This window comes from Cornus florida, unplaced genomic scaffold (genome assembly GCF_030987335.1).
Source record: "Cornus florida cultivar Cherokee Brave unplaced genomic scaffold, ASM3098733v1 CherokeeBrave_3.0.0_Hap2_Chr07, whole genome shotgun sequence".
NCBI lineage: Eukaryota > Viridiplantae > Streptophyta > Magnoliopsida > Cornales > Cornaceae > Cornus > Cornus florida.
Genome location: NW_026775577.1, coordinates 8408072 through 8433239, shown reverse-complemented (window position 1 = coordinate 8433239; position 25168 = coordinate 8408072). Strand labels below are relative to the sequence as shown.

Here is a 25168-nt window from a genome sequence, read left to right as displayed (position 1 = left end):
TTAAAATATTTTATGAAATATAACTTTCATTATCAGATCAATTTTAACATGTAAAAAGACATTGTTACTCCTCTGACTTTATGTTGACTTACTAAATGGATGTTTGATGTATAAAATGACATTTCTACCTATTAAATCATATTAAGTGACCAAAATACCCATTAGAATATATGTGTATATATATGTATAATTTTACAAAAAAATCGATAAAATCCACAAAATAGATAAATAAAACCCAAAAATAGATGGCTAGCTTAATTCTTCACACACACTAATTCTTCATATATATATATATATATATATATAGACACAAATGCTATATTAGGTTAGAGGGAAGGATTAAGGAGGAATGTATGAACATTTTCATGTTTGATGGGAGAAAAGGGAAGAGAGGGAGGAAACATCCCTCATTTCTTCTTGTTTTTCTATTCGGCCAATTTTGGAAGAAGGGAGGAGAGAGAAAATGAATAACTACATACACATATACAATTTTTAATTTTAACCCTTTCAAAAAAATTCAAATGGATACAATGAGTATACATTAGTAAAAAATATATAAAAACTCTCTTTCTTTTCCTTCCAACCAAATAATAATAATAAAAAGAATCACCTTATCTATCATTTATACTCTCCATTCCATTCAACCAAACAAAAAATGGAGGAGACACATTTTCTTCCCTAAATATTCCTCATCCATTTCTCTCCTATCTCTTCCATCCCTCCAACCAAAAGAAACATAATTCTTCAGATATACTATATATATATATATATATATATATATATATATATATATATAATTATGTTGCTGTAGTTGGATAAATATTGGTGGGGTAATTTTATCCTTATATAATTATGATGTTTTATATTAGAAGGCATTAAAAAATGAGACTAAATAACTTAACTAAAAGAGAGTTTTGGTAATGAATGTTTTGAATTTTTAATGGGGATCAATCAAAATTTAGGAAGATTCCCTGCATTTAAATTGCCCTCAGACTAGCATTATTAATAATATTCAATGTGGATCGTTGATCCATATACCACCTCCACATACATATTAATAACTGTCTACAGATTGATTCAACATGTCGAATTGTTCTACGCAACGATCCACATTGAACCTCCACATACCTCCACATATTAGTAACGTGGCTACAGATTGATTCAACATGTCGAATTGTTTTACCATTAAGACGATTTAATAAAACGATAACTAGTATTATATTATAGCGAAAAACATAATTGTACATTGCACACGTTTGATAATGAGTTGTTCCACTCACGCAACTTATTTTTACCCATGAAACTACAATCGAGAGGGGTCTCCAACTCTTAACTTCAAAAATATTCTTTAAATTATCAATTTTTACAAATCCTTAACAATACTCCATAATCTCTTTTACCATACATAAATATTTACAAACTCCATCTAACTCCCTCAACTTCTAAAATCTTTTTTAAACCATCACTTTTACAAACTCTTCAATGTTTTACAATACTTTTACAAACAACCAACAAGGTAAGTTCTAGTAGAGAACTACGTGACTGCTCCCTAGGCAGTTAGGGCTCTTTTGTGACGAGTAGGGTTTCTCCATTGTCCGGCGAGCCAGCGGGAATGGTTCTCTTCCTGTTTAGGTTCACCCATTCGTAGTTCAAACAAATGATCTTCTCTCCAATCTGCAGTTTATTCCCGAGACTAGATCAATGGAGACAGGCTTATTCAACACATTATTCTGATGTTCCATGAGTTGATCGGAGGTTTCACTAACAAAAGAGGACCTAACCAAATTGCTTTGAAGGTTGAGCTCACTGAGCCTTATGACTCAGTTAGGTGGGACTTTTTGTAGCGTATTATGGAATTAATGGGTTTTGGCTCTAAGTGGATCCAGTGGGTTATGGAGTGTCTTAAATCCACTTGAGACAAGATTGTGAAAAAAAATTTAGGGTGCATTTGGACAGTTCGTATAATACACGTGCCATTATAAACGGTTTGATGTGTTTGTTGCAACGTGCAAAAAAGTCCCAATACCACTTACTTTACAACCGGTAATTATGAATCGACCAACTTAGAAGAAAATAATATGAATTATTTATTTATTTAATTTTTGCGTAAATTGATAATATGAACGATTTGGGACAAAGACCAGCCAACATATACAAATATATATAGAGAGAGAGGGGGGGGGGGAGGGAGGCCATAAATTATTGACCCGTCGCCCCACATCTGGTCGGCGATGACCATACCAGTGGCGTGTCTCCACTAATGGAGAGAGACCTCAATTAACTCTTTATGAAGAAGACAAGAAAAAGCTAATGAAGGCGGCATGTTAAATAATCAAGATACATATATATATCCATGGATTCTCTACCTATTTTTTTTCCTTTCTTATTATATATATTTCATTAATTAACAACGTTTAATTTTAATGTATGCTACTTGGAAGTAAGCGTTGAATTCCTGAGGACTAGAACACTATAGTTATAAAACAGTTGGTAATCCTGTTGACTTAATTGCCTTCATGAGTTGCACATATAGAAATTGCACCTTGTTCCTCTTTAAGCCAATATTTATTTATTTATTTATGCGTGTGGTTTTTTTTTTTCTTATTATATGTAATTGTGTTTAAGAGTTTGTCATTTATGATTTATGAAAATGTTTTAAGGATAATGTAGCAATTTGGCCGGGTTAATTGGATAGGGTATCAACAATCGTTTTTACAACTAGAATTGTCTTAATTCGAACTTAATTAGGGTTGAATTTGTATTGAGGTGAACAAAGTCCATCATATGACCCAATTTGTCATTTTATTTTTATATATTTTGTAATTTTAAATATATTATATATATTTCAAATTATGATTATCCTTTACTTTTTTTCACTTCATTTTGTTAATTTCAATCTTGATTTATTTACTTTTGAGAATTATTTTTCGAAGGATATATATATATATATATATATAGATATATATATAGATATATATATATATATATATTTAAATTTGGGATTTTAATTTAAGTTTTAAGATTGATTTTCTGTTAGGAATAATCAAATTAGAAAATAACCCGAATTCAACTCGAATTTTAGCATGATCTAACCTTATATTAGACTATGCAAAAATTGAATTGTTTTTAAAAATAGATCTAATTTTACTGAATTAGATATCTATCTGAACAACGCGATTAACCAGGCCATGATAGGACTCGGGCTAGCTCTTCCTAACTCGAGGTCGGATGCAACACCAACTTGGATAGCATTGCTCATAGTGTGGTTGGGCTAGAGTTGACCTTCAACGTACCCTCTTGAGTTGCACCTCTTGTCGGAAAGCATCTGCATAATAACTCTTTCACACACACACACACACACATATATATATATGTATATATATGTGTGTGTGTATTAGACACTTCAATTAAACTCATATTAATATCAGTGATATTGTATCATACATTACTAAAAGAAAGATGAGTTTTCTTTTAACTTTGGCATGCATTTTTCTAGTGAAGGTGTATAATTTTTTTTGGGAAAGGTAGTGAAGGTGTATAATTGAATGGTGATACTGATGAAATATGAATTTTACCACTATTTTCAACTATGTCGCTTTTTGACCAACGAAATTATCAATTTGTTTTTTTTATTTTTATTTTTTAATATCGGTCTACTTCAATCAACAGCTAAGTCCACAAAAGGTTGAAAAGGTTTGGCACTTAAATTCAATGCATGTCTATGTTAAAAAATGCTTTCCCAACCTCTTGTTCTTGGACTAACTAAATGTTGCCATTGTAACCGTTAATTGATCCTCGGACCTTCTATCATTTTTGCTGTTGGAATTTTTAGTAATTAATGCTCGTCTTTCTCTCTCCTCACGTTCAAATTTGTGGTGGGTGAGATGGATAGCACTTCTAACAATATTGGTGATGAAATGTACCCTCCAATTGGCAAGCTAGTCATTTTCACTTTGTGAGTGGGGAGATGAATAGATTCATACAATCCTAAACTTTGTTTTGGAACAAATGGCTGAGATATAATATATATATATATATATATGTGTGCGCGCGAAACTTGATATGACAATATTTGAATCAATAAGTGAAAATAACGTGCATGCGCTCACAATATTATTCTTAGTAAAACTCGAATACTCAACTTCCTTTTTGAGGTGGTGAGATTAAATCATCTGGCCTTGTCTTAATGCGAAAAATATCTATTATTTGTCCCGATATTTTGATTAAAATAAAATAATTAAATCAAGTTTATTCTTGTATTTTGTTAGAAACACTCTTGTTCTTTGACCAACTACAATCAAGAAAAGTCAATTTCATAAAACTAAGAAACTTTTTTTTTTCTTTGTACTTTACTATTTGGACAAGTATATATGATATATACTTCCAATAGCTAGCCTTTTATATTATTCTCACCTGCTCTAAAATTTGATCCTTTAGCTTATAAGTATCATTACATCTTCCAAAACCATCCCTAAATTAAAGTTTTAGCAGTAAAGAAGTGTCTCCAGATTTTGCAGAGAGTCCTAATGAGTTCTTCATCTCTATCACTAAAGCCTGATGTTACTCTGTCCCTAACTTTGTCATCCCCTGCTCCTCTTGAAGCCTTGAAGCCTGAAGAAAGAGGCATTAAACTAATCCAACTCTTGCTAGCATGTGCTAACCATGCCTCCTCCGGCAACCTCCACCGCGCCGACGCCTGCCTCCGCCAAATTTCCCAGCTTGCTTCTGTCTCCGGCGACTCCATGCAGCGTCTGGCCACCCGGTTCGCCTCCGCCCTAGCGGTCCGGCTGGTTAAGCGCTGGCCCGGTCTATATAAGGCCTTGAACCATGCTGGACCAGCCGATGTTGAATTGGACCGGGCCAGATCCATCTTTACTCGAGCCTTTCCTTACATGGGCTTTGCCTATGCCATCATTACCCGAACCCTGATCCAAGCCATGTCCGACGAGCGGATTGTCCATATTATTGATTTGGGCTCGGGTGACCCAAAATTGTGGGTCCCACTTCTTCGGAGCTTGGCCCAGTTGCCAAATGGGCCTCCCCATTTGAAGTTCACTTGTGTTAATAGCAACAAAGTTGTGCTAGAGAAATTAGGAGCAAAGCTTGTTAAGGAGGCTGAGAGCTTAGACATGCCCTTTCAATTCAATCCAGTAAATGTCACTCTAGGAGAGCTTACCATACACACGCTTAAGGTAAGATCAGGTGAAGCCTTAGCTTTGACATCAATATTAAATCTTCATGTCTTATTAGCCGAGGATGATCGCGTGGATGCACATTTTGGTGTCAACAAGAACAATGTTGTTAAGGATTGTAAGCGAATGAGCGAATTCCTAGCAATGTTGCATTCAATGTCACCTAAGGTGTTGTTACTAGTTGAACAAGAATCTGATCACAATTTGAACCGTCTGGTGGATCGATTCATTGAAGGGTTGCATTACTATAGCGCGATGTTTGACTCAATTGATGCCGCGTTCGAAGGATCTTCACACGAAGAACGAATTGCATTAGAAGAAATGTTTGGAAAAGATATTGAAAATATTATTACGTGCGAAGGGCTAGAAAGGGGGAAGAGACATGAACGGTACGCAAGATGGATGGTTAGGTTCGCCCGAGTTGGTTTCAAACCGGTGCGCCTGTGGTACCATTGCATGGAGGATGCAAAGCAATTGGTGGAGGCTTATGGCTCGGATGGTTATAAGATCATTAGTCAAAGAGGAAGCTTAATGATATGTTGGCATGATCGACCCCTTTATGCAGTATCAGCATGGAATTGTAATAGTTAAATTTTTTCTTTCATTTTATGAATTTCTTGAAAATATCAACATATTTTTGTCTGTATAATCAAAGCCTTATGTCTAAATTTCTTCTAATATTTGATTAAAAGATTATTGTATAGATTAATATTTTAAACAATGACCTGACAACAAACCTTAGATTGACCCAAATAATTAAGGGAAGATATATTAGAAAAATAGTGTTTAGTGATGTTTGGTGAAGATAAAAAAAGCGTGTTTAGGGAATGGAGGTTTAATAATAATAATAATAAAGTGCTTTTAGATTAAGCGTGTTTAGGGAATGGAGGTTTAATAATAATAAATAAATAAATAAAACGTTTTTGGATGAAGTTGGAAATTGGAGTTTCTGAAATTGTATTCTGCATAGTCTCATAGAGGTTAGTATCTAATTTCTTTAGACAATCTAATCCTCTTAAATTCTTATAATTATATGTTTATCTAGATAAAAAAAAAAAACGTTTAGATAAATAATATATTTAGCTATAACTCTAAAATCATTAGTCGTCTTGATGTCATGATTTTAGTTTGCATATAGGTATACATGCGTATAACTATTAAATACTATAATTATTTCATTAAATCTTATTATTAAATATCATATGTGTAAATATGAATATTTTATTATTAAAAAAAATCTCATATCAAATAGAAATTAATATTCATTAAATATGTTTAAATTATTTATATTTGAGTAATGTACATATTACTATATGGATAATATAGAAAAATTAGTAATTAAAGTGCTTGCGAGTTGCGACCAAACAAATATAAAAGTCTATAATGCATCACTAAAGCGTAACATATTTTTTTTATTAATTACACTTCTATGACAACTATACAAATAAAAGTGCATTTATCGTTACAACCCCAATACCAAAAGGGCTCGAGATGTCAAAATTATCGATTAAAAAATTACATGGTGGTTAAAATGGTAATTATCGATGAGTGTTAAAATGTTAATTAGAAAATTACATGGTGGTTAAAATGGTAAAATTACATGGTGGTAATTGACGAGTGTTACCATTTTCAAAATTTTCAATTAAGAAAATTTGTTTAGCATAATTTTTTTATAAGGGTATTTAGGACATTAACCACAGCCTTGGTGTTTTCCAAACTCTCGAGTTAACCTTCCTTACGACCACGATCACTTTCACGTTTGGCCGTGCCACTAGTATAAGCGATCGTGTGGTGTTACAGGAGTTACATGATGGTTAAAATGGAAGTAACACTCATCAATATAGGGTTTTTATTTTCAAGCATGTTATATATATATATAACCCATTCCGTTTCATGCACAGTCTTTCCCAAAGCTCTGAGACTTAAAAACAATATTGATTCAAGTTGTAGAAGCCTCCCCTCCTCTCTCTAACACCCTCCGCCGCCACCACCAATTGAACCAAAAGCCCCCTCTGAAACATTAGCATTTGATATGGGTAGTTTTGAGAAAACAGGGGAGGAAGAGAAGCAGAGAACCGAAACTGTGCCGTCTGATCTCAACGATTTCACTATCATCAAAGAAGGAGAAGCTGAAATTATCATGCACGCCAAAAATGAAGTCTTTTACAACAAAACCCAGGTCTTCGTTTATCTGATAAAGCTATTATTTTTTCCTTTTTGTTTTATGTGATTTTCAAAGAATGAATGTTGTTGATGGGTTTTACACATTGAAATTTTTTGTGGGTTTGAGTCTGGTGTATGATTTGAGTTGAATTTTTGATGGGTTATTGGTTTCTCTGTTGAGTTATGTATTGAATTTTGTTGAATTCTTTGCCTCTTGAATATTGTATTGTGTTCATAAAATTTAAATTCCTGTTTTTGATGGGTTAATGTGTTAGATATGAGTGATTTAAACATTTTGACAATTCAAATTTCTTCTTTTTGGTACTTTTAAATGTACATAGTTAGCTGGATAAACAAAGAGAAACAGTTGTTACTGTATGTCTTTTACTGTGATGACTGAATAATTTGTTCAAATTAGGTACATAAATTATCTCACCAGTGCGATTCTATTAAGAAGATGGAAAATGTGATTGTCTTTTCTTGGAAGGAAGCTCTTGTTCGTATGCTTGCTGTTCAAAATATCTCCTATATGATGGCTATAAAGCTCTTGTTACTATTATCAAATTTTCACTTAAAGGATGTTGATGGGTTTTACAGATTGAAACTTTTTGTGGGTTTGTGTCTGAGATGCGATTTGAGTTGAATTTTTGATGGGCCATGCTTTTTGTTCAGTTATGTGTAAATTTTGTTGAATTCTTTGCCTCTTGGATATTGTATTGTGTTCATAAATTCTAAATTCTTGTTCTTGATGTTACTGTGTCAAATATGAGTGAATTAAACATTTTAACAATTCAAATTTCATCTTTTTGATAGCTTTAAATGTACATATTTAGCTGGACAAACGAGGAGAAACAGTTGTCACTTAATCAACTTTTACTGTGATGACTGAATAATTTGTTCAAATTAGGTGCATACATAAACTATCTCACAGAGTGCTATTCTATTATGAAGATGACGACTTCATATTTCTGGTTCCTGTATGGTAGAATTTTCTTGGATTCAAGCTCTTGTTCGTATTCTTCATGTTCAACATAGCTCCTATATGATGACTTATCAAAAAAAAAAAAATAGCTCCTATATGATGGCAACTAAACTAGTCACATTTCCACATTTCCACTGAAAGAGGGGAAAAAAAAAAAAAAAAAAAAAAAAAAAAAAAAAAAAAAAAAAAAAAACTAGACCTGTCCCATACTTTCATGGACTGATGGACAATCAATTTCGAAATAGCTCCTATTCTTTTTTGGAGTATCCTTCCCAAGCCAGTGAGCTTTGTGGTTTCCAATAGAGTACGAGGATTCTGACCTTGCAACATTATGATAACCAGGTGAACAACAGGGACATGTCTATTGCTGTCCTGAGGACATTTATTTCCAAACGCAAACGGGAGCATGAAGCAATGATTTCCAGAAGAACAAAAACAACACAAAAGGTGTCAGGAGGGAATGTTTCCAAACCAGAAGCATCTGTGGAGTCTGCTATGCATAATGAAATATCTAATGGCAAATGTGAAGAGTCAGAAGAGATATCAAATGATGAATTACTGATCTCAGAAGAAGCAGTCAAAAAACTTGAGGGAAAAGGACAAGGGGAGTTGAAGCCGCCAAGAGTTCTTGAGGTGTTTGTTGATTCTGTGTCATTTTATTTCTATTTGGTTTTTTTTATTACCTTTAATTAATTTTGTGGAAATTTTAAATAAGTCCTGATTTTAATTTCAGCAAGTGCTTTACTTGTGTTGTTATAGGCTTTGTCAGCTTCAGGGTTAAGAGCTTTAAGATATGCCCGTGAAGTAGAAGGTATTGGTCAAGTTGTGGCCCTGGACAATGATAAAGGTAGTTTCATCTTTTTTATATTCTACATTCTGTTATTACAAATTGTTCAAGAAGGGACTTTGTTCTTCAACTTGAAAAGAACATCTTCATGAATGATCAAGAATGTAAAAATAAATCAATATGCTGTTTCGGTTAATATTCACAACTATGTACTTGTTGCATTGCAAATATAGATACTGGCATTAACAAATTGTTTTATGTTACAAATCAAGCTGTGTCTTATTTGGTCTGTAACTGAAACCTATATCTAAAGGGAGTTGTCATCATATGTTTTGCAGTTTCTGTTGAAGCTTGCAGGAGAAATATAAAATTTAATGGTTCAGTGGCATGTTCGAAGGTGGAGTCACACCTTGCTGATGCCCGAGTTTACATGCTCACCCACCCAAAAGAATTTGATGTGGTATGTTATATGTATCTTATTTTCCAATTTTTTTTATTTCTTTTTCTTTTCTATTGTTGAATTCTATGTGAAGACATGCATGTGGAGATAAGTTCTCAGGCTATGGATATTTTGGTGTCCATCTCATTAAGGAACTATGATAGAAAGTTTTTTGTGGTCATCCAAGCATAAATTGATGAAATTGGTGTTGGTAATACTGAATTACGTTGGAGTAGTGTCTGCCAATCTTTCCCATGTTGACAAGAGAGGCTTAAGGGAATGTTTTCTAGATGATCTCTACCACGAGCTGTGATTCATACTTTAAATTTTTTGTCGATGTTTCAGGTTGATCTCGATCCTTATGGTTCACCTTCTGTTTTCCTGGACTCCGCGGTTCAATCGGTTGTTGATGGAGGCATGTTAATGTGTACAGCAACTGATATGGCAGTGCTATGTGGGGGTAATGGGGAGGTTTGCTATTCAAAGTATGGTTTTAAACTCCCCTTGCCTTTGCTAGATCAATGGCTTATGATTAGCGGGCTTATCTAATGCTGCTTTTGGAATCAGGTATGGTTCCTATCCACTGAGGGGAAAATATTGCCATGAAATGGCCTTGAGGATCCTCCTTGCCTGCATTGAGGTAATTCTATTGTCATGTTAAAATTTTTATCCATCAACACAGCATATTGTAGACAAATCTTTGATTATTTATTTTGTTCTGGGGCAAGTTGGGGGGTGTTTTTTTGGGAAGTGAGTGACATGGGTTGATGTTGGTAAGAATTGTTGACAAGGGTTGTTTGGATACGAACTAAGTCACACAGAGCGAGAGTGTGAGAGTGGAAAAATCAAAGTCATACAGAGTGGGGACTGGAGCGGGACTGGAGCGGAAATGCGCGCAGAGCGTTAGAGCAGGAGCGGAAATGCATGGTGAGAGCAGCACCTGTTTAAAAGAATTGTGTGACTTAGGATATGAAGGTGTAATAGAATGAAATATTGAGCTTAATGGGCCCTGTAACAATAAAACATAATCTGGAAGGTTTAAAATAAATTTTGGCTCTTCAAATGTAATTAGAGATAGACTTTGTGGTTCCTGTCTGAGTAAATAAGTATGTATGAATATTTGGATTTGTTGTTGTTGTTGTTGTGTGCGTTGGTTTTCTTTCAGCAGAATTTATAGTTTCAGCTGTGTCATCATAACATTCCTTTGAGGATGCTTTCTTTGTTTGTTCTGCTATAGCTAAGTTCCATGAGCACCTGTAATCTCGTTCCAAACTAATAGGTGGATTTTGTGTAAATTCACCATGAACGAGTTCTCCTTGTTTGCTGTTTGGTGCTATATACTATTTAAACCTTCTTTGGGTGCTTATAAATTGATTCTAACTAATCCTTATTTTCATCTTTGATGTATAATGTATTACATTACTGGAAGCTGAAGGCTTGGCAACTATGAATTGGAAACTTTCTCTCTCTCTTTTCTTTCTCCCTCTTCCTTCTTTTTGTCTCCCCACATTCCGGAATATATAGAAAGAAAGTTTATCTTATTTTTGAAGATTTCTATATTCCTTGGAGATGGTGTAGTATTCGTTGATTCTTCCATTTCTCCTGTCATGTCCCACCCATCAGTCCATCACAGATATATATTTTCTGGTTTTTTTGTACTCTTTTGTGTACTATTACTGTGACAATTTGTCATTTTCATTATTCACCATCATTTAATATTTCAATCGCAAGTAGTGATGTATTATTTCAAAGTTTTATTCTTAAATGCAGAGCCATGCAAATCGATACAAGCGGTATATTGTTCCAGTGCTATCCGTGCAGATGGATTTTTACGTTCGGGTTTTTGTTCGCATATACACGTGAGCTTCTTAAATTCCTGATTGTGGTTTACATTAGTACGGCAAACTTACATAATTACTAGAATTACAAAGGCATTTCACTTCGTATTGTTATGCAGTGGGTCCTTCAGTTAGTTTGTATTTGACTGGAATCTGAAATGATTTGTTGCAGTTCTGCAAGTGCAATGAAGAACACTCCTCTTAAGCTCTCTTATTTATATCAGTGCACTGGATGTGATTCTTTTCATCTTCAGTCGATTGGGAGGACTGTATCCAAGGTATCAACTTTCCCATTTGCCTTTGATGTAGCTTTAACCTGTCTGCTTTGCTTTGTGTGGAACTTGACTACTGTTGCTGAGAAATTGGGTTAACATATAAGAAGATTTGGAATCTTTATTAACGTGCCAGATCCAAAACCTCTCCTACTCAAGTTTATTTCAGTAGCCAAAAGGAGCATAAGTCCCTTTTTGTTGCACCTTACAAATTGTAGACCCAAGGGCTTGTATGCGTTGAACCTACATTATGCATTCTTTGGAAGGCAATAATTGAGTCCATGTTGAGGATCAGTTTTTTGGTTTCTGATTTATTTAATTCTAATTTTTGACAACAATTTAATATTCTTTTTTCCTTTCTCAAGTATAACAGTGTAAGGAACCTACCTGGGTTCGGTCCTGTTGTTCCGCAAGAGTGCACTGATTGTGGGAAGAAATACAACATGGGTGGGCCTCTATGGTCTGCTCCTATTCATGATCAAGAATGGGTAACTTCCATATTAGCGGATGTGAAATTAGTGAGGGACAGTTATCCTGCTTATGATCGAATCTCTGCTATATTGACAACAATTTCAGAGGTATGTTTGTGTTTGAGCTGATATGGTATTCTATATTATTAGAATATAAATTACCTTCAAGGTTGTTCAGTTCTCGATGTCAGTGTAAAGCAAATAATGGAAGTATGGCTGCATTTTTATAGAAGATGTTGATGTTTCAAGAGAACCTTCTATATTTTTTTTCTCAGGACAAATACTTTCAAATGAAATATATTGAAACTAATGTTCCTTTGAAATAATGTAATGTGTTCCTTCATTTTATTTATTTATTATTATTATTTTCATTTTGTGCATGTGAACTTTTTTCCTTTTACATTGATTGTTTATACTTATTTATATACAGAAAAAAGATTTATTGGTAATAAACGTCACAATTACGACTTATTCGTATGGGTGTACGGTTTGCAGGAATTGCCTGATGTTCCTCTGTTTCTGAGTTTGCACAATCTCTGTGGAACGTTAAAATGCACTTCACCTTCAGCAGTGATATTCCGCTCTGCTGTGATCAATGCAGGATATCGTATATCAGGAACTCATGTGAATCCATTAGGGCTAAAATCAGATGCTCCCATGGATGTCATTTGGGACATAATGCGTTGCTGGGTAAGTAAATTAGTACTACTGCAATGTTTGGGTTCATGCATTAGCTTTTGTGGGTCTGTATTCACATGTTCCCCTTGTCTCATATACTAGATGTTTCAATAATTAACTATTTTTAGAATTTCATGCACCTCCATCCCCCCCTTCTTTATTTTTTGGGTAATTTAATTGTGTATATAGTGGGTTGAAGCAATTGTTTCAAAGGGATTCTTACTTGGGCTTGACATTTTGCATGCAGATAAAAAGCTCACTAATATTATATAAATTAATTTCACCAGATTCTTTAGTATTTTTTCTGTATGATTTTCTTGTGTAGGTCAAGAGTCATCCCGTGAAAGCACAGCCTCCTGATCAGGCAGGAAGTGTTATACTTGCCAAGGAACCAGTTCTCCAAGTGTGTACTTTCACCTCTCTCTCTCTCTCCATTTTAAGCATATGTTGTCCCAAGTTCCTTCTTGATTTCATCTTCATTGTAATTCTGTCAATATATATATATATATACATATATTAATTTTTCAATTTCCATTTGGGGTCAAATTTGCAAGGTATACACATTTTATGGAGAACAAATGCTGTCTCAGTGGTGGGTGAGAAATAAATGTTGGAACTCTCACTCACCAATTTATCTGAGAAAAGAAAAAGAAATAAAAAAGAAGCAAGAAACTAATTGAAGTTCTTCAGATTCTTGCATTGTTGTTTGAATTGTTTCTTCCTTTGGGCAGGCTAATTTTGCACGAGCTGTTGCATCCCTTAGCAAAGCACAAGCCAAGAAGGTTGCCCGGTTCCTTCCAAATCCTGAAAGGCACTGGGGCCCAAAGCTCAGAGCAGGTCGTCAGATTACCGAGAAACACATTTCTCTTTTAGGTCCACAAGCAGTGAATGGGATTAACAACCACGACGAAGGTGATGAACCCCAAGCCAAGCGCAAGAAGACAGAAGATCCAACTTCCATTGAATGAGAAATGAGCGAACCTCCTTTTAATTTGTTCATGTACCTTTGCTCCAGCCAATTTTGAGTTCCATCCTCTCTCACTCTGTGATTTTTCACTCTCCGAATCATTGAAGATATAAACCATCTTATATTCTAAGCAGCAGAATATAAGACACCTTTCCAATGTTTAATAATTTTGCAAAATGCCCTTAGGGAACTGAGGATAAAAACTGATTAGGCGTTAATTTTTTACTTTATAAAGTGCAATGTAGGCTTTTACTCTTTTTTCCTTTTTAATTTACTTTATTTATTCACATACTATTGTAACAAGTTAATTTTTTGTTCTGCTGTGTGGACCATGTTAATGTAAGGTGCCTTGTTGAATTTTGTATGAAGAGGGAATTATGATCTCTGATTTTAAATGTAAATTTATATTTATGTTGTACTTTCTTTGATCTATCACCTTTTGTGTACATTATGTTTCTCATTGCAGTTCATTGAATGTATGCTTGGAGTCTTCATGGAGTTTCTGAATTTGGAGATTTCTCATTACCAGATCAGTCGGACTAAAGGGACACATGCCAGCATATGAAAAATGGACTATTGACCTGCCCTGGGAAGGCAAAAAACACCAAACAGTTGTCACGGTAATCTTCACAACTATTGAAATTTTCAGCTTCTGAATAACTTTACCAGTCTATATATTTATGCATTTCTGTTAGTGAAATGGAAGACCATTTATTGCAAAAAAAGACCTCCAGATCATGAACTTACATACTCTTTTATTTCCTGAAGAGGGATGGGTGGGTTGAAAGATGCTACATGGAGGAATTGGGTGTCAATGGTCAGAAACATCTGGAATCTCCACAGGATACAAATGGATTCTATCTGACCAAGCATTTCTTACATTCTGATCTAGCTCTGAAATGCATCTCCAGACTGCACTATTACATTTGAAACCACTTCCAAATGCAATTTGCCATACCCTATCTCCCTTCTTTACCCTCCCTTTTGCCTCTAGATAGCAGAGCTCATACCAAACCGAAGACGATGAAGTGTTACCAAATCTATATAGAGTCATCCTTGACGCTTCTCCATCTTCCTTGGTGAGACCGAGATTGTCTGCTACTGCATCAATAACAGTTCTTCCACCGGCATGTATGCAGATATGGTCGAAAGCCTTCTTAAAGTTTGGCACATAGATGTTCTTGTGTCTTGCCTGAGCCCCAATTTTCCGACAAAGTACTGACCATCCATATTGGAACTGCTCGGAGTAAGGCAAGACACGAGGACCTAATTCTGATATGTTCCTCCTTAAGGCATTGCCAGCTACATGTAAAAGTGCCTTGGACAGAGACACCCCTACAATGCCATTCTCATCTGGTTCTTGGAAGACTGCTTGGTAGGATTGATCATTCGATCCCATATGAGTTCGGACAAGGTGTTCGAGCTTGTACTTGGCTGTCCTCCTGTCAGTCTTCTTATTGGATAGTAGAACAGCTACTCCTCCCATCCGGAACAGAGCATTGGCTAAAATCATGGACTTGGTTTTACCATCATAATAACCTGCAACAATTGCTTCCATGCTTAAAACCAATGCTAGAGAGTTCTTGTGGACTCGTAGAAGGTCTTTGGCCAAACTTATGGACACGAGTCCTGCGCTGCAACCCATTCCGCTGAGGCTGAAGCTTTTGACATTACTTCGGAGTCCAAACTTGTTTATGATCATGGTCGTGATGGATGGTGTTGGGCAGAAGAGGCTGCAATTCGTTACAATTATGTCGATGTTTTTGGGACTTACATTGTGTTTGGAAAAGAGGTCTTTCACAACTGTGAAGAGAACTGTTTCAATCTCTTCTCGGGTTGGGTTCAAGGAGCAATCTGGTGGAAGTTGATGCAACGCAGGAGGCAGACACGCCTCGCATCCAATGCCTGATCTTTTGCCTACTTTCACTTGAAAATCAATGGTCTCTCTGTCATGGTCACCTGTCTCAAAGTGTTCGATGAATTCGCCAGTTGAGATTCTCATGAAATCGGGTGGTTGATAACAAGAGAAGTCGATGAGGTAGATGCAGTTGAATCTGCGAGAAAAGCAATAAATGGCTATGGTTAAAGCCACTACTACCAAGAGATGTAAATTGGTGAGGGGGGTTTGAGCATCTTTGATGATAGATGAGTCGGAGGAAAATATATATTTGAAGGATATCATTATTGGAGCGTCTGTGATGTTAGATGTGTCTGTGACAAGAAAATTTAAATTGTGCCCACTGTTGTGATAATATCTGGGATGGATTGTTTGGAGTTTTATTTGATGTTTGTTTACTTAAATGAGCAAAGTAATAGACAGATTTCAGAAATATTGTGAAGTTTGCTCATACAAATTAACAAGCCAGCAAGAGAGAAGTTTCAGCATGCATGCTTATTTTGAGTAGGGAACGTGTGAGTGCTCCTCTCTCTCTCTCTCTCTCTCTCTCTCTCTCTCCTAAATGTGTAGACTTATTTTTGGAAACTGTGAGCACAAGAGTTTACAAAGCAGACCATATCTACACGCGCACACAAAGACACACATATACACGGACTGCGGAGGGTTCAATTGCATCAAATCAAACCTTGGCTAGTTCCATGGATTATTTTGTTAGTTATAACATTTTTCCATGGATCATATTTGCTAGTTCAGTTATAATTGATTTACTATTGGTAAATTATGTGCAAACCTATAACATAGGTTTAAATGAGTGACTGCAAAAGGACAAGAATAATAATTCTAGTGTGTGCGCGTTCAAGGTTATAATTCTAGTTAAGAGCCTAAAAGTGGCCATTGCTGATCTTGAGCTTTTTACTACTCAACTCAATACTTATCAGAATGGCGTCATTGAAATTAATGGAACAGAACTAGTTATTTTGTTATAGCCTCAGACGCTGGACGGTCCTGATTTTCACCAATTGGTTGAGTGGCATGAGTGTGGGTATTGTTGGCTTGATGCACGAGTTCGAAACCGAAAACAGCCTCTGCATGGAGGTAAGATTTCTTACAAACTCACCGAGGAAGCATGGTACACTGGCCTAGCCGGTTGATTGGCTTTTATGTGTGTGTGACTTGCCACTTGAAAACAGCCGACACTTGATGAACTTTGTGCCATTTAGGAGGTGTACTTATTCAACTTATATGCAAATTTTAGAAATCCTTTTCTCTTTGATTTTCTCAGTTGGCCAATCTTTTTTCTTTTCTTAATGCTTAATTTAATAGGGAAAGGTTGTGTTTGCCTAGCCACACAATTTGCATGTATAACCACCTACATACTTCACTAAACTCAGCAATTGTCAACTTGCGTCAAACACGCACACACTTATTTCTACAATGCTCAAGGACATCATAATTGCGAAGACATTTGAGAGGGAGAGGCTTCCATCATGTTAAAAACTTGGATGTTTTAAGAATTACTTCTGACTAAAAAATTCAACAAAGTTACTGTGTATTAATGATTTTTAAATTATATTAACAAAATATAGTTATGAGATTGAATCATGTAGGGATGTAACCCACATGACCACGTGGCACACCCCTAGGGTTCCCATCGAGCTCGAGCTTGACTATCCATCCCGACCCCAAGGTCCTCACGGCAAGCATTACACAGGTCGAGCTCAAGTATCGCCGTATCTCTCGACAATCACGCTCACATGAGGATAACCAAAGATCCCGTGGGCCAAAGGAGGCAGAGTATCGCCGTATCTCTAGACAATCACGCTCACATGAGGATACCTAAAGATATCCTCAAAGATTCCGTGGGCGAAAGGATACGACCTCACTGTGATACTGATAATCACATTAATGATTTTCAGCTGCAACCGCTACTTTTGAAAGGATGTGCATTTAATGCTATAGTGCTTACCCTCGAGCTAAAAAGACCAAAGTAACCCTATTAGGCCTAATAGGGTCATGATGACTATCCTACCAGGGTGGGCCCAAGCTCTGGGCCTTACCCTCGAGAGCCAAGCCAATGGCTGGGACTATGAATAAAGGCCTCCATGCACAACAAAGGAGGTCGGTGCTTTTGTCAGTCTCCAGCTCTTCCGCATAAGGCTCTTGTTCATCTTCCATCACAATTTTTTTTTGTATTTAGATATCACCCCATATTACTTGTAATTATCATTGAACCCCTAAAAATCCAAATTTCAGTAAAAAACAGAGCTCATAGAACCAAAAAAAACCAAAATAAATTCCAAAGTCCACACACTTTTAACTGCGCAATCTGTTAGATAAAATGAATTTTTTAAAGACGTTAAAATCCATTTCATATAATTACATCTCTGGATCTAAAAAAATGGGGAACGAACAACTAAATCCATCTTACATATATTCATTAACAATTCATTGCTGCAATTTCATAACACAAAGAAGTCCAAAAATTCTCCTATTTACATAATGGTTGATGCTGAACATAATGATTGTCTGTTGGTCTGCCTTCAACCAATTATAACCTTTAGCATAATTACAAAAGGATGTACGTCACATAAATGTTAAATTACAACATAAAAAATAAATAAATAAATAAAAATAGAGGACACGATACAACATAAACCAAATAACAAACCATAATAACAATTAAAAAAGAAAAAAGAAAGAAAAGATAAAAAAAATAAAATAAAAAAGAAAAGAAAGAGAAATAGATCTTAAAAAAAAAAAAAAAAAAACTGCCATAATAGCACTTTTCTACAAAACCTAGATTCGAGCAAACTATAATGAACAAATTTACCAAAATAAAACCTAAAAAATTAAATCTTAAATCTTCATATATCAAAATAATAATAACAAATAAATGAAAATAAAAATGTTTTTTAAATTTATTTATGAAAAAAAGAAGACAAAAAGAGAAGAAGAATTCAGCTTGTTCGTTACTTCAATTTCAAAACATAAATAAGTTATACACATGCAGCGATAGGAAAAATGATAAAAGTCTATGTTATGGCCATTATCCAATGGTCTAATTGGTAGAGTATCTAACTTCCCGAACGGGTGTGCTCGTGTTCAAATCATTTTTCCCCTAATTTGCGAAAAACAAAAAAAAAAAAACAAAAAAACAAACAGTTGATAAAAGTTTGTTATTTATTAATTATTATATAAAAATCTTTGTTATATTATTTATTGGAATGGCCAAAAAATAATCAATTAACATTACACTTTTTTTTTTTTTAAACACAATTAAAATTACACTTTTTTTTTTTTTTTTTCTTTTTAACACAATTAACATTACACTTGAGGAATCATAGTAAGATGTATCTCTCAATAGATTATTGCTCTTGTGGTGTCCTACCAAGTATTGAGCACATACACCCGCGTGTGCTTAATAGTTGATTAAATGGGGTCTATGTGGCATTATTGAGTTTATTGGTTTCCAGTATGAATGAGTGGTAAAAAAAAATGGAGTTTTATAGAATGTGATGAATATTTACGAAAGTTGGAGGAAATGTCTATATATCTTAGATATTTTAAAGAATTATTCCTTATTTGCTTATCTTATGCGGCAACCAAAATAATTGGTTATGAAGTATATATAGTTTGGTTGTCAATTCCAACTCCGCCCTTATAAGAATAGGCTCATACAATCTTGCAGCATACAGCTTAGGCTGACTGTTAGATGGAAACCAAAGGCTGACTATCACAATATATTTATTAAAATAAGTAATGTTACCATATTATTAGTTTTTATTTATTTTTTTATTTTTTTGCAAATCTAAAATAAAGTAAAATAATTATTCGGGTTAAAAATAGTTAGAAGGACCTCAATGTGATATAAATAACTTAAAACATTTAAAATAAAAAAGATTAAAAAAAAATTTACAAGTTCAACAATTTCAATAATAATTTGTCGAAAAAATAAATAAATAAATGGATGAGCAATACTAACATTTATTGTGTTCAGATCCACTTTGATATACAAAATTTCTATATATATTAAAAAAATAAAAAAAAATAAAAAAAAAATTGCTAAATGAATGAACTATACTAACACTTTAGTTTGATACAATTTAGCTCTGGTTGTAAATGAAATAATGTCATTTTTCCAAGTCTTACTGCATAAGATCCGGTTAATCCAATTAAATATGGGGCAATCCTAATCCTGTCTGTTATCATTCCATTTTCTTTTTTCTTTTTTTAATTTCACAAAAATAATAATAATAATAAATAAAAAATTCAAGTAAATATTGTGCGCCATAGTGTGAACATTCAACCTCATCTTTGAGGAATAGAAATCATACCATTTGAATAGGTGTAATGTGATTTTGAATGAAATTGGTTGGGAATTGTTTGATCGTCTTTCTCTGAGGAAGAGGCGAAATATAATCAACTTGAATTCAGGACCACTATTCGAAATCTTAGTGAAACACTGGATTTGTTATCTCATGTCTGCTTTTCGTGAAAAAATACCAATTGAAGTGGAGGGTTTCTTCAAACAACAAGGGGCTGGGTCAACTATTCAATCAAATGATATGGAGCATGTCTGATTCTATCTCTGTTCGTTCCGTTTGAAGAAAGGAAGGATCCCAAAGAATCGATCTTTCTTTTAGTTGTTGAATCTCTCTTTGATTGATCAATGTGTAATATTCCGAATCCTCATTACTAATGGAATCCAAATGATCTCTGGATTGATCAGAAGATCCTTTCAATTGGCTAGAATCCGTTACTTGAAGGTCCCACTCCACGATTGAATTCTGACGATTTTATATTCTTCAATTTAAATTAAATTAGAGTGCACCTAATACTCCAAATAAAAATGGGTAGAAAGCCACACAAATAAAATTACTACTACGAGCCAAACCAAAGATTTGCCTACAGCCCACAACTACTCTTTGTATCATTGTCAAAAAGCACAAGCAAATAGTGTGATTCAAAAAACTATATCTGCCATTTCATGCTCATAAAATTTAAATAATAAGTTATTAAATCCACCAATAGTCAAACTCAAGTAATGATCAAATAAGCTTGAGAAATATAATGAAATAAAGATAAGCTTGAGAAATATAATGAAATAAAGATACGAAAACTATTGAATCCATAGCTCTATAAAATCAAAGGAAGGTACTGTCGATCAAAATTTTCACTTGGCCGAACCGTTGGGTAGTTCTGCAGATTCTTTAGCTGGGTTGAGCTCATCCCAAGCTTCAATCCATGTGACCATGGCATCAGCTAGCTTGTCAAAGTAAGGGTCCACTTTCGAAAGCTTCTCCTTAACCTGCTTCGACAACTCAATGTAGCACTGTTGAACAGTGGTGGAGTCTTTCGAAAGGGTGGCTGCTTGGAAGAATGGGATGATTTCTTCTTGCCAGAAGATGCCCTTGTACTCCTTCTTTAGGTTCACAAACGGATTGCTCGCTTTGCTGTGCCAAATGTAGGGTAACCCTGTCTTGATTCCCAATCCCAAATGATCGCATATCACCTAAACAATCAACAATAATAAGATTTGTCAGTTGTTCAATAAAGTTCTCACTGCAAAAATCCTATGTTTAGAGCATTCTTAATAGGTTTATTAATCTTCAATTGAGTATTGCAACATATACGTGTTAGTAAGTTGTTCATTTATGTTAAAAGTGCAACAATCACCAATAAGGTTCGTCAGTTGTTCAGTAAGGTTCTCAATGCAAAGAATCTATGTTTAAAGTGCATTCTTATTGGATTTATTAGTCTTCAATTGTGTTTTGCAACGTGTTAGTAAGTTGTTCATATACGTTCAAGTGCAGCGATCACAAATAAGGTTCTCAATGCAAAAAGTCTATGTTTGAAGTGCATTCTTAACAGGTTTATTAATCTTCAATTGTGTTTTGCAACATATATGTGTTGGTAAGTGGTTCATATATGTTTAAAGTGCAGCAATCACCAATAAGGTTAGTTAGTTGTTCAATAAGTTTTTGAACATATTGTGCCTTTTTAGGTTGAAGTGCATACTTAATAGGTTTATTAAGTTTCAATTGAGTTTTAGTTTCTGGATGCAAAAAATTCATCTAGGTTGAAGTGTATCTAGTTTCTGGATGCAAAAAGTCCATCTAAGTTGAAGTGTATCCTTAATAGATTTACTAAAACTTCAATTTTGTTTTTGCGACAAATAGGTGAGTAATGGGATAAAAGGAAAACGAAAGGCACCTTGGTGCACCAGCCAGCCCACATATCATCATATCGCCCGATTGGCTGACCATCACCCATAAGTCCAAAGTACATTGCAGGGCCAATGAGCTCACGGTCGAATGCCAGATTCATACCACACATGGGGAACAGGGTTCCCTTCGGAATTGTCATAACCGCATTCACATACCTGATCAAGCATAAAGCATATAACAGCAATCATCGGTAACAAATAAATATATGAAGTTACAAATTCTTTCTTAAGTAGATTGGCCGATGACTTGTAAAGAAAGTACAAACCTGGTGTTCCTCTCACGAGGCTTCACAAGCTGTGTAGGAGCATCATAATCTGGGATGTTGAGCCACAAGCCATGGGAAACAGCAGTTGGAACACCCTGGCGCAAGGAGAAAGGGTATCCACGGACGAAATCTGCACCCTCCGTAAAAGGGTCATAAAGGGTGTTGAAGAAATAGGGAGTTGATGGAGCAAGAATGTTCTGAATATGCTGTGCAAGGGCATTTATGTCTTCCCCGGATGGGTCTTTAGCAACCTAAAGATCAACAAGAAATAAGAAATTCATGACACAAGACCAATCAGAATTGCAACTGAAAACTATTTATTTTGTGTCAAAAATAAATAAATAAACAAAAATCTCATAGCAAAAAAGAAAATTATGATGCAACAATGACTAAAATGAGCACAGCTAAATTATTTTGAAAGTGTAAACAAAGAATGCAAACATACATAAAAATATTCGACTAATTTATCAAACAAAAAAAATTATTATAATCACTAGCAATGTCAATGATATTCTACTAAAATAGTTAAAGCCCTGATCAAAACTTAACCTTAGTAATTGGGAATTGCTATGTTAGGAAGCAACAGAGACATCAAAGAAACTCAAAACCAAATGGAGCTCATACACAAGTACATTCAAGTGCATACACTTTTTAAATCACAAAATTGTATTTTCTTTAAATATAAGGATAATTGCTGCAATTTATAACATAGTTTTATCTACAATTTCACCCACTGGCAGAGCCTACAATTACAGATAATCAATTCATTGGAAGCTGAAAATATTGATTCTCTGTTGATTAAAACATCATCAAAAACTCTGCCTCCCAAACAATAATAATAATAATAACAAAATAACAGATCATATACACAGAAAAAAAAAAAAAAAAAAAAAAAAAAAAAAAAAAAAAGACTATATTTTAATTTTATTTTCTACAAAACCTATACTCTTGCAAATGATTCTCTGTTGATTAAAACAGCATCAAAACTTTGCCTACCATATATTACAACCAAAACACACACACAAAATGGCCAGAATATCCCAAAAATCAAATCAACCAAATCCCTTGCGATCAAATACTCTGCCTAGCATATATTACAACAAAAAATAATAGCATATCATATGCAAAATAAAATATAAATATAAATGATGGCCAGAATATCCCAAAAATCAAATCAACCAATTTTCTACAAATACTCTTGCAAACTGTAATTAACAAATACAGAAGATCAAACAAAACCTAGATACAGAACAACAATATAGATATACAATATATGATGATTACACACACATTCTCTCTCTCTCTCTCTCTATATATATATATATATATATTCAAGATTTAAAATTTATCATTTATAAACAAAAGCCCATCTAGAAACACACCGAATAACACCAAAATTAAAGAACTTACAAAGCAATCATCATCAATTGTGAAGACATACTTAGATAAAACAAAACCTAGATACAGAACAACAAAATAGATATAAAATATATGATGAATACGCACACATTCCATTCCTATATATATTCAAGATTCAAACTTTATCATTAAAAAACAAAAACCCATATAGAAAAACACCAAAATTAAAGAACTTACAAAGCAATCATCATCAATTGTGAAGATATACTTCTTCTTTGACACCATGTACCCAAAGCAGCGACAGGCAGAGTCCTTGAACGAAATGCACGAAGCCTTCGGACCCAGAATTTTGTTAATGTCATTTCGATTGTAGAGCTCGTAATCGAACCCTTCTGGGACTCCGATGGTCTTCGAAGGATCACCGTCCTGGACGATGATCAGATGATAGGGTTGGAAGAAGGGTCTCCACATCTCGAGAAAATCGAGGTTTCTGATAGTCGGTATGACTATATCTAGTTCATCCTTTAGGAGGGGGGTCGAGGCAGCCATTGTAGAGAGAGAAAAAACTAGAGAGAGAGTTGCAGGGTTTGGAGGTTGAAGAGGAGGGAGTGTTTTGTGAGGGTTATAAATAGTGGATACGTTATGGTTGAAGAATTGTTCAAGAACTCTAACAGCGATTTATATGGAACGCCTAGTGTTTTTGTGTTGGGCTTAAAAACTACTAAATTTTTTAATTTTGTGTGTTTGGTGTGCATTAAAGATGATGCACCTTATGTGTTCTACACCGTTTATTTGTGATCTGAAAGTTGTTTTTATGATGCATTTGTGTGTTTGATTGATTTGAAAAGATGTGTTATTTAGTGTTTCAGTTTAATTTAGACTCCTAATTTAGTGTATTCTAGCTTGGCGTTAATAAAAAAAAAATTTCAAAGTTGAAATTAATTACACTTTGTTTTTTTTACCAACAAACAAAGTAGACATTAATCAAAGGGTTTTATATTTATTACTTTAATTTTTCTTAAGTTGATAATGTTTTTATATTTTAATAATATATTATATTATATTTTATATAATAGAATAATAATTGTTCTAACATGTTTGCTGAAAAGAAATTGTCCCAAATCTTAAAAAATGTCAAAATAATAAACCTTTGTATAACTTGAATGGTATAATATGTGTAATTTGTTCAAATTTTAAAGTGGCTAGTAATTTTACTTTTAAAAAAATAAGCTCATAAGGGTGAGTTTATATTACTCCATACACCAAGTGTCGTGTTGCCCGAGTTATTGGATTGCTCCCTAACTTTGAGAGCCAAGTATCGCATTCGAGCCTTGCACCCTCTCCCTCGCCCTCTATTCACTGACCACCTAACATTCTTGTCAAAAACTTAACACTAATTCTTCATTTAATAAGTAGCTGTTAACGTGTCTACTGTTTTCTTCAAAGGAGTGGGTCATGCTCTCTCATTCTCGTGGGGATACTGAAGCTCTCGTAACCGTTCTCATGATTAGAGAAGGTTTGCATTTGCTGTGTAAATAGGATTATTTGCAAGTTGATTTAGGAAAGAACCGGGAGTTAATAGTTACTTTCAAATATGGGTGACAAATTACGACACAATTCATCAACACGACA

At 34.4% G+C, this 25168-nt stretch overlaps 4 protein-coding genes across 4 annotated transcripts; 2 read left to right on the top strand and 2 right to left on the bottom strand.

Annotated features, from left to right (window-relative positions):
- Window positions 1-4421: 4421 nt before the first annotated feature.
- LOC132267439 (scarecrow-like protein 3) lies at window positions 4422-5848 on the top strand. The gene has a single exon (XM_059768603.1). It carries the CDS (start codon window positions 4527-4529, stop codon window positions 5781-5783), a length of 1257 nt encoding a protein of 418 aa, XP_059624586.1. The 5' UTR covers window positions 4422-4526; the 3' UTR covers window positions 5784-5848.
- A 1229-nt stretch (window positions 5849-7077) lies between these two features.
- Window positions 7078-14206, top strand: LOC132316010 (tRNA (guanine(26)-N(2))-dimethyltransferase 1-like). The gene is made up of 12 exons (XM_059814492.1): window positions 7078-7371; window positions 8680-8970; window positions 9097-9184; window positions 9463-9584; window positions 9909-10048; window positions 10131-10203; window positions 11334-11422; window positions 11574-11679; window positions 12039-12251; window positions 12639-12833; window positions 13147-13224; window positions 13553-14206. The coding sequence occupies exons 1-12, from the start codon at window positions 7225-7227 to the stop codon at window positions 13787-13789; spliced, it is 1779 nt and encodes a 592-aa protein (XP_059670475.1). The 5' UTR covers window positions 7078-7224; the 3' UTR covers window positions 13790-14206.
- A 364-nt stretch (window positions 14207-14570) lies between these two features.
- Window positions 14571-16217, bottom strand: LOC132316011 (3-ketoacyl-CoA synthase 7). Its single transcript, XM_059814493.1, has one exon. The coding sequence runs from the start codon at window positions 15968-15970 to the stop codon at window positions 14600-14602; it is 1371 nt and encodes a 456-aa protein (XP_059670476.1). The 5' UTR covers window positions 15971-16217; the 3' UTR covers window positions 14571-14599.
- A 4427-nt stretch (window positions 16218-20644) lies between these two features.
- LOC132316009 (probable UDP-arabinopyranose mutase 2) lies at window positions 20645-24228 on the bottom strand. The gene is made up of 4 exons (XM_059814491.1): window positions 23774-24228; window positions 22178-22428; window positions 21899-22067; window positions 20645-21197 (listed from the first exon to the last, which is right to left on the bottom strand). The coding sequence occupies exons 1-4, from the start codon at window positions 24083-24085 to the stop codon at window positions 20859-20861; spliced, it is 1071 nt and encodes a 356-aa protein (XP_059670474.1). The 5' UTR covers window positions 24086-24228; the 3' UTR covers window positions 20645-20858.
- Between the last annotated feature and the right edge of the window lie 940 nt (window positions 24229-25168).